The sequence below is a fragment of the Accipiter gentilis genome, chromosome 1 (genome assembly GCF_929443795.1).
Source record: "Accipiter gentilis chromosome 1, bAccGen1.1, whole genome shotgun sequence".
Taxonomy (NCBI): Eukaryota; Metazoa; Chordata; class Aves; order Accipitriformes; family Accipitridae; genus Astur; species Astur gentilis.
Window position 1 is genome coordinate 50340639 of NC_064880.1, and position 13871 is coordinate 50354509.

Sequence of the window (13871 nt, forward strand, 5' to 3'; positions counted from 1 at the left end):
AGAACGCTCTGACTCACCGCATGTGTGGCATTAGCTTCTTTTTTCATTACTTCCTCTTCCATTTTTATGGTTTTTCAGGCTCACAGGTCTAGTGTAATGGTGAACCTAGTGTGATTTTTATTCTGTAATATTGTTGCATTTGGTTTCAATGGATGCTCTTGAGGTACAGTATGCTCTTCAGCAGAAGATTGGAATTAGTGAATGTAACAAGGAGCACTTTAATTTTGCAGTGTTTTCATGTTACTATGTTGAGCACTTTTGTGTTCATTATGATTCTGATGTGATAGTGGTGCATATGTCATAAGTAGCAAAGTTGGAAGATATTGAAAGCTTATTTTGAAAAATACTGAAAAATATATACAACATTTTCAATCTCATAATCCTGAATAACAAATGTAACAAATTATATTAATCATGGGCAGAGTTTTTTTCCTTTCTTGGATAAAAGGGCTTGTTACGACTACTTGGTACAAGTTGCTAATGAATGAACGTTTGCATTCTGTCTTTCACTGTACATAGCTGTAGGAAACACAGGCATAGCTCAAGCCAAAATTTAGAGATACTGCTATCCTCTTTTTTCTTGAAGAACTAACGCTTTTCTTTGCCTTGCAGAAAACCTATATACTAACGTTATCGATACTGTACCCAAACTGATGAAGTAAAGTTCTTGGGTAATACTGGTCAGTCTGCTCATTATATGATCAATTTCTGAACAAAGCAACGTGCCAAAATGGATTAAAAACCTGATAAATGCAATATGAAACTTCCTCTACCTCCACAAGCTGCTGTAGGAGAGGAATACTTACTGGCTGTTAGTATGTGACAGAACCATAATTAAGCTACTGAAGACATAAGAAGGACAGCAAGATGAACAATTCACTTTCTTAATTTTTGCTAAAAGATAAAAAGTATATTTTTCCTTTTTTTTTTTTTTCTTTTTTCCCATGGAAATTATAAATAGCAAAAGGAAGGGGGTTTTGTTTTGTTTTTCATTGGGAAGTTAACACTGTTACTTTGTTTCCTTTCTCGTCTCCTGTCTCTTTTCGAAGAGAAAGGGCAGAAAAGTATTTTGTCCCATTAAAGGAAAATTAGAACTTATTTAAATAGTTTTCACTGTTATCAAACATCAGGATTTTGTGAAAACAGTTTTTAAATGTTACAAAATGTTAAAATGTTACAAAAAAAAAATGTTCTTGGAAATAGTTTTGCCAAGACCCAGCACTTTGTGAGGAAGCCCAAGATCTGATCTCTGCAATTTGCTGTGTTATTCTTTTAACCTGGGCCCGATTCTCAGAAATGGGATGGCTTTACTGTGTGTACAAATTTGCATTGCAATAACCTTTCCATTTTTCACCTCCGTAATACTCATGACTTCCATATCACATGTTTGAAAGCAAGTCAAGTGGACATTTAGAAATGAGCGGTTTAGGGTCTTAACCATTGATCTGCCAGACGTGTAAAATGTCATTTGACTATTTAGCAGCCACCTCACGCCTGTAGTTGGTGTCTGAACTCTGGCTTCAGCTCAATCTGATCGGCTGTGGGGATGCTGTGCTCCTTGCTGGAGCAGGCTTGTCTCCACTCCGAGCATCCCAAACACACGGACCAATTCATGGGAAAAGCAACTGGAAGTGTTGACACACCGAGGCCGATAATTTAATTAAAAGTATGAACCCCTTCTTCCCTCAGTGAGGGCTCTTCAACTCCTGAAGTTATCTCCAAAAATAGCTGTGTGTGTAGCACTGAACTGGTTTTGCTGTCCCAGCCAGAAAGGTGATTTTGTCCCTTCAGCTCAGCGGTGTTTCTTGCCCCAGAAGTAAGCTGATCTACCCGCGTCTCCAGCACTTAAAGTTCTCCTTTCTCACATGCAGCGTAATCTTTTTTTTCCCCACTCTGTGAATCAGTTTTCCCCTCCTGTACCACCCATCCAACCTCATGTCAAGGATTTCTCTGGTACCTCTACTGCTCCCGGACTTTTTCCCACCCTTATCCAATGTGCTGCTTCTGTTCCACAGTGTCCTGAAAATGGTACTTCCAAAAGGATTTTTGGTGTGGTTCCCTGTCCCCTTTCTCTTAGGTGAATGCCTTAAAGTTACGCTGCCCCTTTGCTCCAGAAACCCTATAAACAACAGGGAGGGGAGGGGGGTAAAGTCTGTCTTTGTTTAATGCCGTTCTCCAGCAAATCAACCGTAGGAGGTTTCAAAACTAAAATTTATATCCAGATGCTAACTATTTGCCAAAAGGCAAATTAGCTAATTATATAATGAACATGGAGTGCCTCACAAGCAGTTGCACAGGGCTTGGCAGCTCTGCCTTCCAAAGTACGTGAAACGAATTCCCCTGCAAAACCGGCCCAAACTTGGCCCTGATGCTGCTAATAACAGTTTGGAAGCACCGTAGCATAAAAGCATCAGGTAGGATCCTTTTTCTATTTTCTGTTAATATTTTATCTGTTTCCTGACTGTCTTCCTCTCTATTATTTGTTTAAAAGTTGAAAAGAAATAATAATAGGAAGAAGAAAAAAAAGAGGGCAGAGTGTGAGTACCACCAAATTCTTCTTGCAAATGTGAATGCAAGGCCGTTGGGTTTGTGGAGCTCATATTCAGGGTGCCATCTACTGGCATGCAGGACAGATAACGCTGTCAGGAGTCTTGATGGAATTGGGACGGCAAAGGATTTCTACCTGGAAATCCTACGAGAGCAACTTTTGTAACTTGTACCTTTCCTACGTATTCTGCAAGGTCTCCTTCATATTCTGCAGGATCTCACCATGCTCTACACTATGACAATTAAATCTGGTGGTGGAAATGTTGAGGTTTGGGTTTTTTTCTTTTCTTTTATGGTGGTTCCTGTAATTTTAGCGCCTCAGAAAGTCTCCTTGTAATGTTCTGATGTGTGTGAATTAATTCCTTTTGGGGGGAAAATTAACTAAGATTCAACGAGATTAGAATAAACGTTTTCAGAAGTCTTTGCAGACCTGTCATTTACTGATTGTGCTCCTACTTGAGATCCAGGGCATGACTTTGTCGTACTATTAAACTTTTTTATAGCACACCATGTACTGACAACACCAGACAGAGCCTACCTAATTAAACTCATAATGCTCCTGAGAAGAGATATGTCAGAGTTTTATAGGTGGGAGATTTCAGAAGAAAATCTGAGAGATGTGCTCCAGCCAAACATTGGATCGGTGACAGAGCCAGTGTTGCTCTCGTCTCTCGAGTCTGATCAGCTCTCCAGCCTGGAGCCTACTGAAAATCTGTTGAGAAGCAATTTTGATTTGATACCAACACGAAATACAAAATGGTTTGACTCTCCAAGTTTAGAAGGAGGAAAAAATCATTTCCTACTTAGAGCTGCTGCAGACCTTATTGCCAAAATGGCAAAGTGTCCCTGCGACATGGGTTTAGCGGTGCCTGCTCCGAAGGGTGGTGAGAAGTGTCTCAGGGAGGGAGAACACACAGTGCCGTCTACCAAAGGTCCACGTAAAGAGTTTTCCCCGGTGTCATATACCAACTCTGCAGCAGAAATAGATACACATACTCCCGAGTAGCAGGAAACAGCTTTAGCCAATTCTTTCTCCTCTCTTTCTGGGGTTCAACTCCTGTAGTGATCCTTGAGTAACTAATTCAATGCAGGAAACGGCCAATGAGCATACGTTTTTCTGTTGCTTTTATTAAAGTTAGTGTTCCTCTCATGGCACCTAATGTTGATTGAATAATGGCTAATATTGAAGAACTTTCTTCTTCTCCTTTCTCTCTTGAAGAGTGCTCTGTTTCCTCATGTTTCCATATCTCTGCCTGTATGAGTATAAATCCCTCTGAAGATATTCAGAAGCCTTCTGGACATGGTCCTGGGCACCCACCTCTAGGTGTCCTCTACATCTAAAGCAGTTTCCTGTAAGGAATTGGTTTGTCAGGTCCAGGACAGGGTGACGCTATGGGAACTGTGTCCTTCCACCAGCGCAACGGCTGTGGGCCTGCCAGAGACGTGCAATAACACTCCTCGTCTCCCTCTGCCACCTTCACACCAGTACCGTATCTTCCTCTGCTCTGATACCTTCCTAGAAGTGGGCTTTCTTGAAATCGGGGAATTCCATCTTTTAGAGTCTTCAGAGGTTGGGGAGCTGTCCCTAGACAAAGTTGTGCCTTTCAAGCCCATTTGAAAAATGCTGATTTTCAACAGTTTATATTGTAACTGCGCTTAAATGGATTTCCATTTCCCTGGCTCCATAGTTGGGAAACCAGCAATTCCAGCTTATATAGTATCTCTCCCTTACACATTTTCTCATATGGTTACATAGCAATATAAATAGCAAGTTTTCTTGTGACTCTTACCATATTACTTCACCCACGATTTGCGTAAGATAGTGCCACACTGAACTAGGGGGAAGGAAAATAGAGCAAGTGTTGTGCATCGCTCTCCTGATGTTTTGTACAGGAATTATAAAGCAACTCTTGCTGACGAAAAATGTTTTGGGAATTTGAATAACTAGAACGGAGTTTGCTGAGTTGCACTGACACAGAGAGAGGAGGTTGAAGAGCAGCACTGCTAGAGAAGGTAATAATTCTGTACAAGTTGCCCTGGGTCCCTCCAAGGGCTTGAGAGCTGATGTGTTCAGCCATTTCTTCATTTAAAAATTTTAAAAATTAACAGAGAAATAAAAATCCCACCCGTGACATTGGTAGAACTGTCAAAATTAATTTTATTAGACCAGGGTTTAAATTTAGGACATTAGGAGGGTTGCAGCACGGTCCTGTAATGCACTTGTAACATGCATGTATTGAAGTGTGGAGGTAAGATATGTTAATTGGCTTCACAGCATGTCGTTTTCCTTTGCAAGATTTAAAATGTGTAGCGTGAGCAGGGCCAAAGACAAAGTGTAGTGCCTGCCAGCTGGACGTGACAGAGGCTTGCAGGGAGATTACACCATAGAGGAGAATGGCTTTTGAGATAAGGATAATCTTTTACATAAACTAACTCTTCCAAGGCAGTTTGGATGTGTGAGTGATAAGGACAATAATAAAACTACAGGCTGACACAGCTGATAGTTATCCTGGTGTTCAAAGATGATCAAGATCTTGCCAGCAAGATAACTCAGCTTCTTCTCCTGACTACAGTGACATATTACTGGCATTGATACATTTTTGTATGAAGGGTCCCTAGATTAATGCTCTTATTTTATGTTCTTCAGGTCAACCCAGTAACCATGGAAAGGTCTACAACTTCTGATACGGCCTCTGAAAAGCCTAATCCTTCCCACCACAGTACGGGGGCTGTTCAAATGAGGATCAAAAATGCCAACAGTCACCACGATAGACTGAGCCAAAGCAAATCTATGATTCTGTCTGAGAACATGAAAGTCGCTGAGCCTGTAAGTAAAATGCTCCTAATATTTTCTGAGTCTTCCAATTTTTTTAAAAACTACAAAATTACCTTAAGCGGGGTTAACGTACTGGTTTCATGACCAGCCCTTGCAAGGAGGGATTTAAGGGCGCTAATACATTTTTAGGAGTAAGGTTAGGCATTAGAATAACAATTTTCCTTCAATGAAAGACAGAATTTGGCTTTGGTGGCCGTGATCATAGCATCTACTCAGCATTTCAACTCTCAAGTGTTAGAGTACTTAAGTACAGCTGCTGTAGAGAATAGCACTTACGGTATCAGATATAGGTCACAATTTCTCAAATGACAAACTTTAAAAGCAGAGAAAAGAAAAGAAATGGCAATTACAACTCTGTAAATAAAAAGCAACTTTGTCCATAACAAAAATGGGTCTTGCTGTAAGAATGAATGAATTGTAAAAAGTCAGACACGGAAGCTATTATTTTAATAGTTTACAGAGTTGAAAGAGTTGAGTCATTTTTTACCCATTGCCATTTTTTTTTTTTTTTTTTAAATTAAATAGTTAGTGATGAACTCTATTGCCAGTTGCATCCCTGCCCCTGTACTCCTTCTGAGATACTAAACAAACTGATTGGTATGAGTCTCCCCTGGTTAATTTTCTTCCATAATGGTGGCAACTTGCAGCTGAGGCCATATGATGTTACAAAATTATTTATGCAATGTTAGCCACTTTTTGGACTCCAGATCCATTTTATTCTCAGAGAATGCAAATGAGGGGGAAAACTCTGTTAGCTGGGGACAGAGTCCCAGGTCTCAGTCACTTCTCACAACCATGCCAACCATTAATTTTTTGTTTTGTTGATGTAATGGATTCCTATGAAATATTCAGCTTTCTAACAAAGTTATTAAATGGAGGAAGCCTGCAATAACAGCTGTATTTTCTTCCCTTTTAACTCAAAGTTCAAACTCAAAATTCAGACTTATTTAGAAATGCAGTATATTAATTTAGAAATACAGTATTTTAACCATTAATTTCTCTGGTATAGCTTAATTCATTTCACCTCACAGTTCTGGAGGAAAAAATCTGTTTGGACCTTAGCAGCTGATAGAATACTCATTTACGTTCTATTTAAACGATATTGTTTGCCTCAGACACACTGTACATGTTTCTTCCTTTTTATCTGACGTGAACCGTTCCTCCATTACAAACCTGAAACGATGCTTATAGTAATTTACTGGGAAAACTATAATGTATTATCAGGAAGAACTGTACCTTTGAAAAAGTTTAAAAGTTAAGTATATTTAATGATGCCTAACATATTTTATTGGCTGTGTTTAACAAAAGGCACTAGGCTGCAGTTGTTTTTGACAAGCATGAAAACATCACAGCATGAGACTGCAAAAGGAATTATGTAGAGAAATTACAAGTGATCCATCTCTCAATGAATTATCCACCTCAATAGCCTGCAGAACTCAGCTACCAATTAACACCTACTTTATTACATGTTGGGATGTACTTAATAACTTTCATGTGTTTATGCACTATTACCTTGACTGATGCCTCTTGTACAATTAGGCATAATTGGCATATCAATATGCAAAAGTTAAAAGGATTAACCCTCTTAAAACTAATGAGCATTTCTGTATCCAGCTGCTAAATGAGACAAAATTAGCATTTTTCACTTTTGGGCAGGATTTTATCATGCAGTTTCTCATTGTTGATATTACCTTGTTACATAACTTTAGTTTTGGGGATAGTATGCTGGACTGTTACAGAGCAAGGGCTCTAAAAAGTTAAATTAGACATAAATATTCACTGCCGCATTCCAATAACCGTAGCAGGTACAATATATGTTCATTGGCTGAGAGCTGAAAAGTTGCTTTGTGTTACATTTGTTTAGTAGCTAATTATATAAAAGCGGAATTTTACTGAGTATATGTCATTTTACCAAGCAAACTTGGCTCCGACATAATAGATTGAAAGCTTGCCATGCTACTAATTTCCTTTCTATTTCAATTCTTTTCATCTCTTTTTGCCATGCAGAATTTTCTGACTAGATATTGACAGACTGAAAGTGTTTTGGCGTATTTACTTAAATAAGCCTCTTAAAGTTGTTTGCTAACGCCCAAACTAAAAGCAAAATTCCTGAGGATCCAAACATTTTCAACTACGTGTTTTAAATGTGATGAGATTCAAGCTAAAAGACCAGCGAAATATCAATTGTGTTTATCAATTGCATACTGATGTATCTGAATCTGTGCATGTGACTTGTGAAGGATTTAGGGGAAAGTAATGGAGAAGAGTAGTCTCTGTCTGTCCAAGTGTCTTGAAAAAGCAGGGTCCAACTGATGCACACACATATGTGTGTGTATATATGTACATACACGTTTAGTAATCTTCTTTTAAAATTTGTGACACTCTTTTCCAGTGCACTTATATACAGTCTTCACTTTTGCATTTAAAAGCACCCAGTTCCCTGCTAAAAAACATGTATTACCAGTATGTTAAGCACAGCCAATTATTTTGTGCTAGAAAATAAAAAGGATTTATCCTGATTTTTCAATCTGGAAACTTTCTGTTTTCAACAGTCTGCCTCTGTTTGGATGATGGATATAATCTGTCAGGTATCCACTGATTATGCTTATTTTCTAATTTACATTGACTGACTATTTTTGTTGTATCATCAGAGAGATTTTTCTCTTTAAAAACTAGAAATAGCTAATAGGGGACTCCATATTACTTTTTTGCCACCCGTATTCGGCATGTGCACCATACCCTACGTTGTATTAATAAATGGGTCAAATCCTTTTTACTCAACTTATGCAAAACCTACTGACTGCAGTGGATTAAGGCAATCAGCATTTGGCACATTTAAAACAATCAGTAGAAATATTTATCTCTCAAACATTGGGGGGGGGGGGGGGGGGGGGAAAGAACGCTCTGGACAATAAAGGGCAAAAACCAGGCACAAAACTAGAAAGATGGCTGGTGATTTATCAGGAAGAAAATACGTAATTTTCTCTGAGGGATTTGTTGTATTCTCAAGCATTTGCTGTGATGCTCGTAAGCACACCTGGGGCTATACATATGAAGGTGGACAGATTATTTTCTATAGTGTGACAAAGAAGGATATGCATCATACATCAGTAGGGCCATATGCACTTGTGCATTTTATAGTAGTGAAGATGCAAATGGGGAATGCGTAAGCTAACCGATGCAAAAGCTAAATGCAGATTCTTGGGGGTTTACGTTATTTATTTCGATGGAAATGCTTGAGCTCTGTGCAAAGGTTGAAATTGATATTAATGTAGAGTTTAAAGAGCACAAATCACGAGGCTGGACACAGGCTGTGGTAAGCAAGGGCTCGTTCTCTGCTTAATGTTAGTGTCTGAACTAGCAATGTAAATGAATATTTGCTATTTTCATCTGTTAAACCCCAGGGAAGTGCATTTTGCTTCATTCAGAACAACTTCAAACAATGAGATGTCTTTTTTTATTGGCGTCTATATTAAGAATTAGAACCTATTTAGACATTCCAAAATGTTAATGTATTAGAGCTTTTTCTGATTAGGTTAAACAAGCTGGTAGGTTTATTTATCTCTCTAATACATTATCAGGGAAACGGGAAGCAATCTTCTTTTGTTTCTTACTCCTGTGATCATAGAACACTTGCCAAAGTTATGGCTAGCCAAAAAGACAGAAATAAAATTGCTAAAAATATAAGCCTTCTGTTTAGCAGAGTTTTTGAGCCATATTTTGAAATTGCAGGGCTTGTACATGTTTACTTCAAATCAAGCTTATAGTCAAGTTTGAGGCTTTGTTTGTATAGATTGTCCTGAAGTAGATCCTGATATTTAATTAAAATGACACTAAATCACATTGAATTGATAAGACTTGGCATCTCAAACAAAGGTAATTGCCCGTATTGGTTTTGTACAAAAATAGAGCTGCTTGGAAAATGTGCAGCCAACACAGACTGTCAACTCCATTTATAGATCAATATGTGAAAACCATTGATCAGGCAGGCATGTGTAACAGTAACACTTTGCATTTATTTGTTGTTTTTATACCATGTTAAGGCTTACAGGATTATCGGCTTCCAAAATATTTTGACTTCCTCGTAAATATGTTATCTGTTTAATGTTAATTACCAGACAGGCTCCAGCCCTCTTTTAGAGTATTTTCAGTTTCATTGCTATGGGTAGTTTTAGCTGAAAATGGATTTTTTCAATCTCTGAGAGATCATCAGAGCTTCTTTTAGAGTGTAGTTTATTTAGGGAAAGTTTCTGAGGATTCTTGGTTTTTTTTCCCCAGTTTTCTTTTTTCCTGGAGGAAAAAAACAACTCTTGACAAAATATTTCTAAAAGCAGAAAACCTTCTCCTATCATAATTGTATACATCTGAGGTGGTGGGGGGAAAGTATTCTCTTTATTGTGTTCTAATAGTAACTGCCCAGGCATTATTCTCTGCAAATTTTATCATTGTACACTAGTCCATTACAGAGGCATCTACTTTTATCACTGTAAGGAAATAGCTGTGTTCCCTTCAAGGTGTTACACAAATCATAGAATAGCACTGGGACAGATGCAGAAAAAGGTATGAGCCTCCCATGACAAGTGTGGTAATTGTTAATAAATGCAAGCTTACACCTTGTTCGCTCCAAATATTTCAGGGTGGGTATGAAAGCAGTGAGTCCATAAACACAGTCCAGTTTTTTCTTCTTGAACGTGAATATTGTCCAAGAAAAAAAAAAATAATCTGCTGAGTAACATTAGTTGTTCTCCTTTCTAGTGCAGGAAAATGAGAAATGAAGTGTGTCATATGTGCCCTTACTGTATTCGAACTAGTTTTGCGCTTTGAAAACCTAGATCTGCTCTCTGGTGCGTGTCGTGCCTGCAGACTGACTCGTTCGGCCCTCGACTCCAGATTTTCAGCCATTTCATGTGCGGGTCCCACCTGAGGAGCTGCTCCGGCTCCGGGGCAGGGGTCCTCAGCCTGCACTGGGCACCGTTCCCACATGTGCCCCTACGTGCTCCTCTGTGTCCTACATACCATAAACTCCTTTGGCTTAGAGCCTGAAAGTAGAATATGAATGCATGAGAGTATTTTAGGGTGCAGTTTACCTTCAGTGAGCAGTTTTTCTCAATGGAGCAATGCAAGTTGCCTCGCAACCCTTTTTCAGGATCAACGTTTTGTGTGCGGGCGTATTTTCAGGCTCAGAATGAGCCTTTTGTTTTTCTGAGTAATTTTTCCCCCTTTTTTTCTTATATATGCCCTGTGAGAAGGTCCTCTTTATTGTATATTTGCATTATAGCACTTCAACTGAAATAATCCTGGCTAAAAAGGAAGAAGTTAATTTTATTGTTAAACTCCCCATTTAGTTCTCCTCCAAACATTTTCACTGTACCATTTCAGCTGCGTAGCTTGATAGGCAGCATCATAATGAGATCATAGAAAAAAGAAATAACCAGCACCTATTTCTTCTTAAAAGTGAGGATAAATTCATTTCAGCTCTATTAAGGGAGTGGTGAATGTAACTGGTTTGGCTTCCTTGTTAAACCAAACTGAAGTTCAGACGAGATATTATATGAGTCGGAATTGCTGATTTTGACTTTTACTCAGTGTGACAGAAGGGTAGAAAAAAGGTTCAAAAACCTCCAGGTTTTTTTTTCCTTTTTTTTTTTCTTTCTTTTTTTTTTTTCCAATCTTACATTATCTCATGCTGTGAAAATCTTTACTCTATTTACCAAGCACAAATTAGTCTTGCCAAAGGTTCTGAAAGTTTGCTACTTCAGCTTAGATCCTAAAACTTCAAAGAGAGATGCAACTCCACAAATTAGTGTATGTATGTGCTCTGCCATGGCTATTTTAACTTGAACTTAACTAAATTCGTTTATAATTTAGTACTGATTGAACGCTGCCATAAACGTACACGGGATACATTTTTTAAAGTTAGTCTTCTGATTACTAATTTGAATAAAAAACTCTAACCTTGTTAGCATCTGGACTTATTTTCATAATAACAACCCCTTCAGAACCTACAAAGTAATGAATAATTGACAACAAATGAAATGTTTTGATAGTTGTCGGCACAAAGCATGTTTAATGTTTTGTGTTGCTTCCTAGCTAATTATGTAGATGACACATTTGTCAGACCTTGACTGCCATTAGAAACGTGTTTCCAGAGGGGAGAAAAACAGGCTATTCATAGAGTAATTAACTAGAATGCTCAATGACCTGTGAGAGATTCAAATGGCTGCCAGTTCAGACATTGTTTTGTTACAGAAGCAGAGGGGTAATTAAAATTCCAAATTACAGTGCTATGATGAAGCATTTGTTTGTTGACAGTATACTCTTACTCTAGTTTGTTAATTCTTTTTTAAATTGCTTCTAATCCATTTTATAGCTTTAGGAGTTCCGTCTTTGAATTTACTGACAACTAATATTATGGTAAATTGTTCTTCGGTGGAGTACTGCGGGCTTGGCAGTTTCATGGGAGCACAAGGTGGGTGGGATAGAATCGCTGTTCTTTCCCTAAACTGACATACCATGTGCTGTCATCGAGACGCGGCTAACGCGGCACATCTTGTGAAATGATATGTTCATAATTCTGCGTTAGGGAAGATGTCTAGTTAGGGGAGGAAATGGTTCAGATGAAGTAATAATAATCAAACAAATTGAGGAAGGTGTCCTAAAACGTTAGAGGAAAAGCTCTGATAGGTCAGGGTGAGGATGACCGTGGGTTAGGTAAGCACTTCGGGAAGCCGAGGTCTGCTCGATAACGGAGGATCGGAGGACGACAGTCCGCGTGAAGAAATCAAGCACAAAATATGAAGAACGGGGCGTTTCGTGAGACTCGACCGTGTCTTTGCCGACGCCCTTCGCAGGCAGTAAGGGACACGACAGGAGAAGACGTCTTTTCTCCTACGAACGGGGACTCTTTGCAAGTCCAAAGTGTTAAAGTTCTCTAAACAATGAATCAACCGCGAGGCCGAGCGAAATATTTATTTACTTTGCCAAAAGTGAGAATACGGTTTTGTTAAAGCGATCTGACAGAAGTAACATGGTGTTTGATGCAGGAGAGCTGACAGCGGCATGGAGTGAGCGCTGATTATCCTGAAGACACTGTCAGCTAGGATTGATTTCCACTTTCTCCGTTTATGTAACGGTTCCTGTAATACAGCTGACCCCAAATCACGTTACCTTGTCATTTCCCTGCACGGATCAAGAAGAGATGAGCTGAAAATAGCTAGGCACTGACCTTGAACTTGCCAGAAAAGTGAGAAGTGACAGTGGGGGAGCGAGCTGCAGCCGGCGGTCCCCGCACAAAGGCGCGGGCGGTTGCTCTGCGGTTGCGGCAGCACAAGGGGGCAGAGCAGCACTAGAGATTACAGGTGAAGCAGCTGATGCTACAGAAGCAGGGGGCTATGCCAAATGGCTTGGCTTTTTTTCTCCCCCCCCCCCCCCCCTTTAAAAATCGGGGAGATGCTAGCTAGAAGAGCGGCTGACTCCCAAAGGTTGACGTTGCCATCAGCCGGCGCTTGAAAATACGATTCTTCGAAGCGGCGCTTAATAGTGAAATACCTTCCGAACGGAACGCATCGCTAGGAAGTTTTGCATCCTTGCTGTGAATATCTCCCCGTTGTTTTCCTTGCATCTAGTGAAAGAATGAAACATTTGTGTTATCATTAATAGACTTGTCTACAATTTGGGGGACGTTTGACAAGACCAGCACGTTCCCCAAAGCCTGCAAATCCCTTCCATTTTCATAGAAAGCATGGTGTAAATATTTAAAAAATATTTTTAAGCTGATAGGACAAAGTAAAAAAGGGTAAAAAAAATAGAGAGGGGTGGCTTTTTTCTTCAGATGTGGCATTTCTCTCTGTCATAATGTATAGCTGGGGGGGGGGGGGGAGGAGAAAACTTAGTTGTGAAAATATTATTTAATTTGCCATCTAAGAACCATGCTCCAGTTCTTTTGTTTCATATTTGCTTTTCATCTGGGCTTGCCTCTTCACAGCCCTTTTTGTCTCTGAGGCTGGCAGTAGCGGTGGAGACAGGAGATGCCAGTGCCGGCTCTTCTCAAGGATCCGGTGCTTTGGGATGCTCCCACTTGGTGCGAGAGCTTGGGGCAGGACCGGGAACGCTGTACTCCCCCTTTAAGGTGTCTGCCCAGAGTTCCCACCTTCACTTGGTGACACCAAGGCATCGCTTTCTGGAAAGGCGGTGATGGGCAGTCCAGCCCAGACCCTGCTCTTCTGCCGAACCAGTTGATGGGTCCCTTAAAATGTGATCCTTTCCCTCAAGGAGCATCAGATCCTGCGGTGCAGGGTGGTTTGAGTATTCTTCCCTTCAATCCAATGCCACCTACTGTTTGCTTGCCCTTTTAGGTATCTTTGAAAAAGCAAAACAGTATTGCATTTCTTTCCACTGGTGAATCCCTTTTTTTTGCTTCAAGATATTTAGAGAAGTAAGCCATGGTTTTCCAAACTGATAGAAAAATAGATAAAGAAACACTCAGAAA

The 13871-nt window shown here is 39.6% G+C and overlaps 1 protein-coding gene across 5 annotated transcripts in view; it reads left to right on the top strand.

The window, feature by feature from the left end:
- Positions 1-13871, top strand: part of ARHGAP15 (Rho GTPase activating protein 15) — a 330972-nt gene that overhangs the window by 12165 nt on the left and 304936 nt on the right. For all 5 annotated transcript variants that reach the window (XM_049803687.1, XM_049803704.1, XM_049803697.1 and 2 more), the window contains one exon: positions 5195-5374. In XM_049803687.1, coding sequence (XP_049659644.1) covers positions 5210-5374 — 165 coding nt within the window. In that variant the 5' untranslated portion in view covers positions 5195-5209. The remainder of the gene's footprint in view (positions 1-5194; positions 5375-13871) is intronic.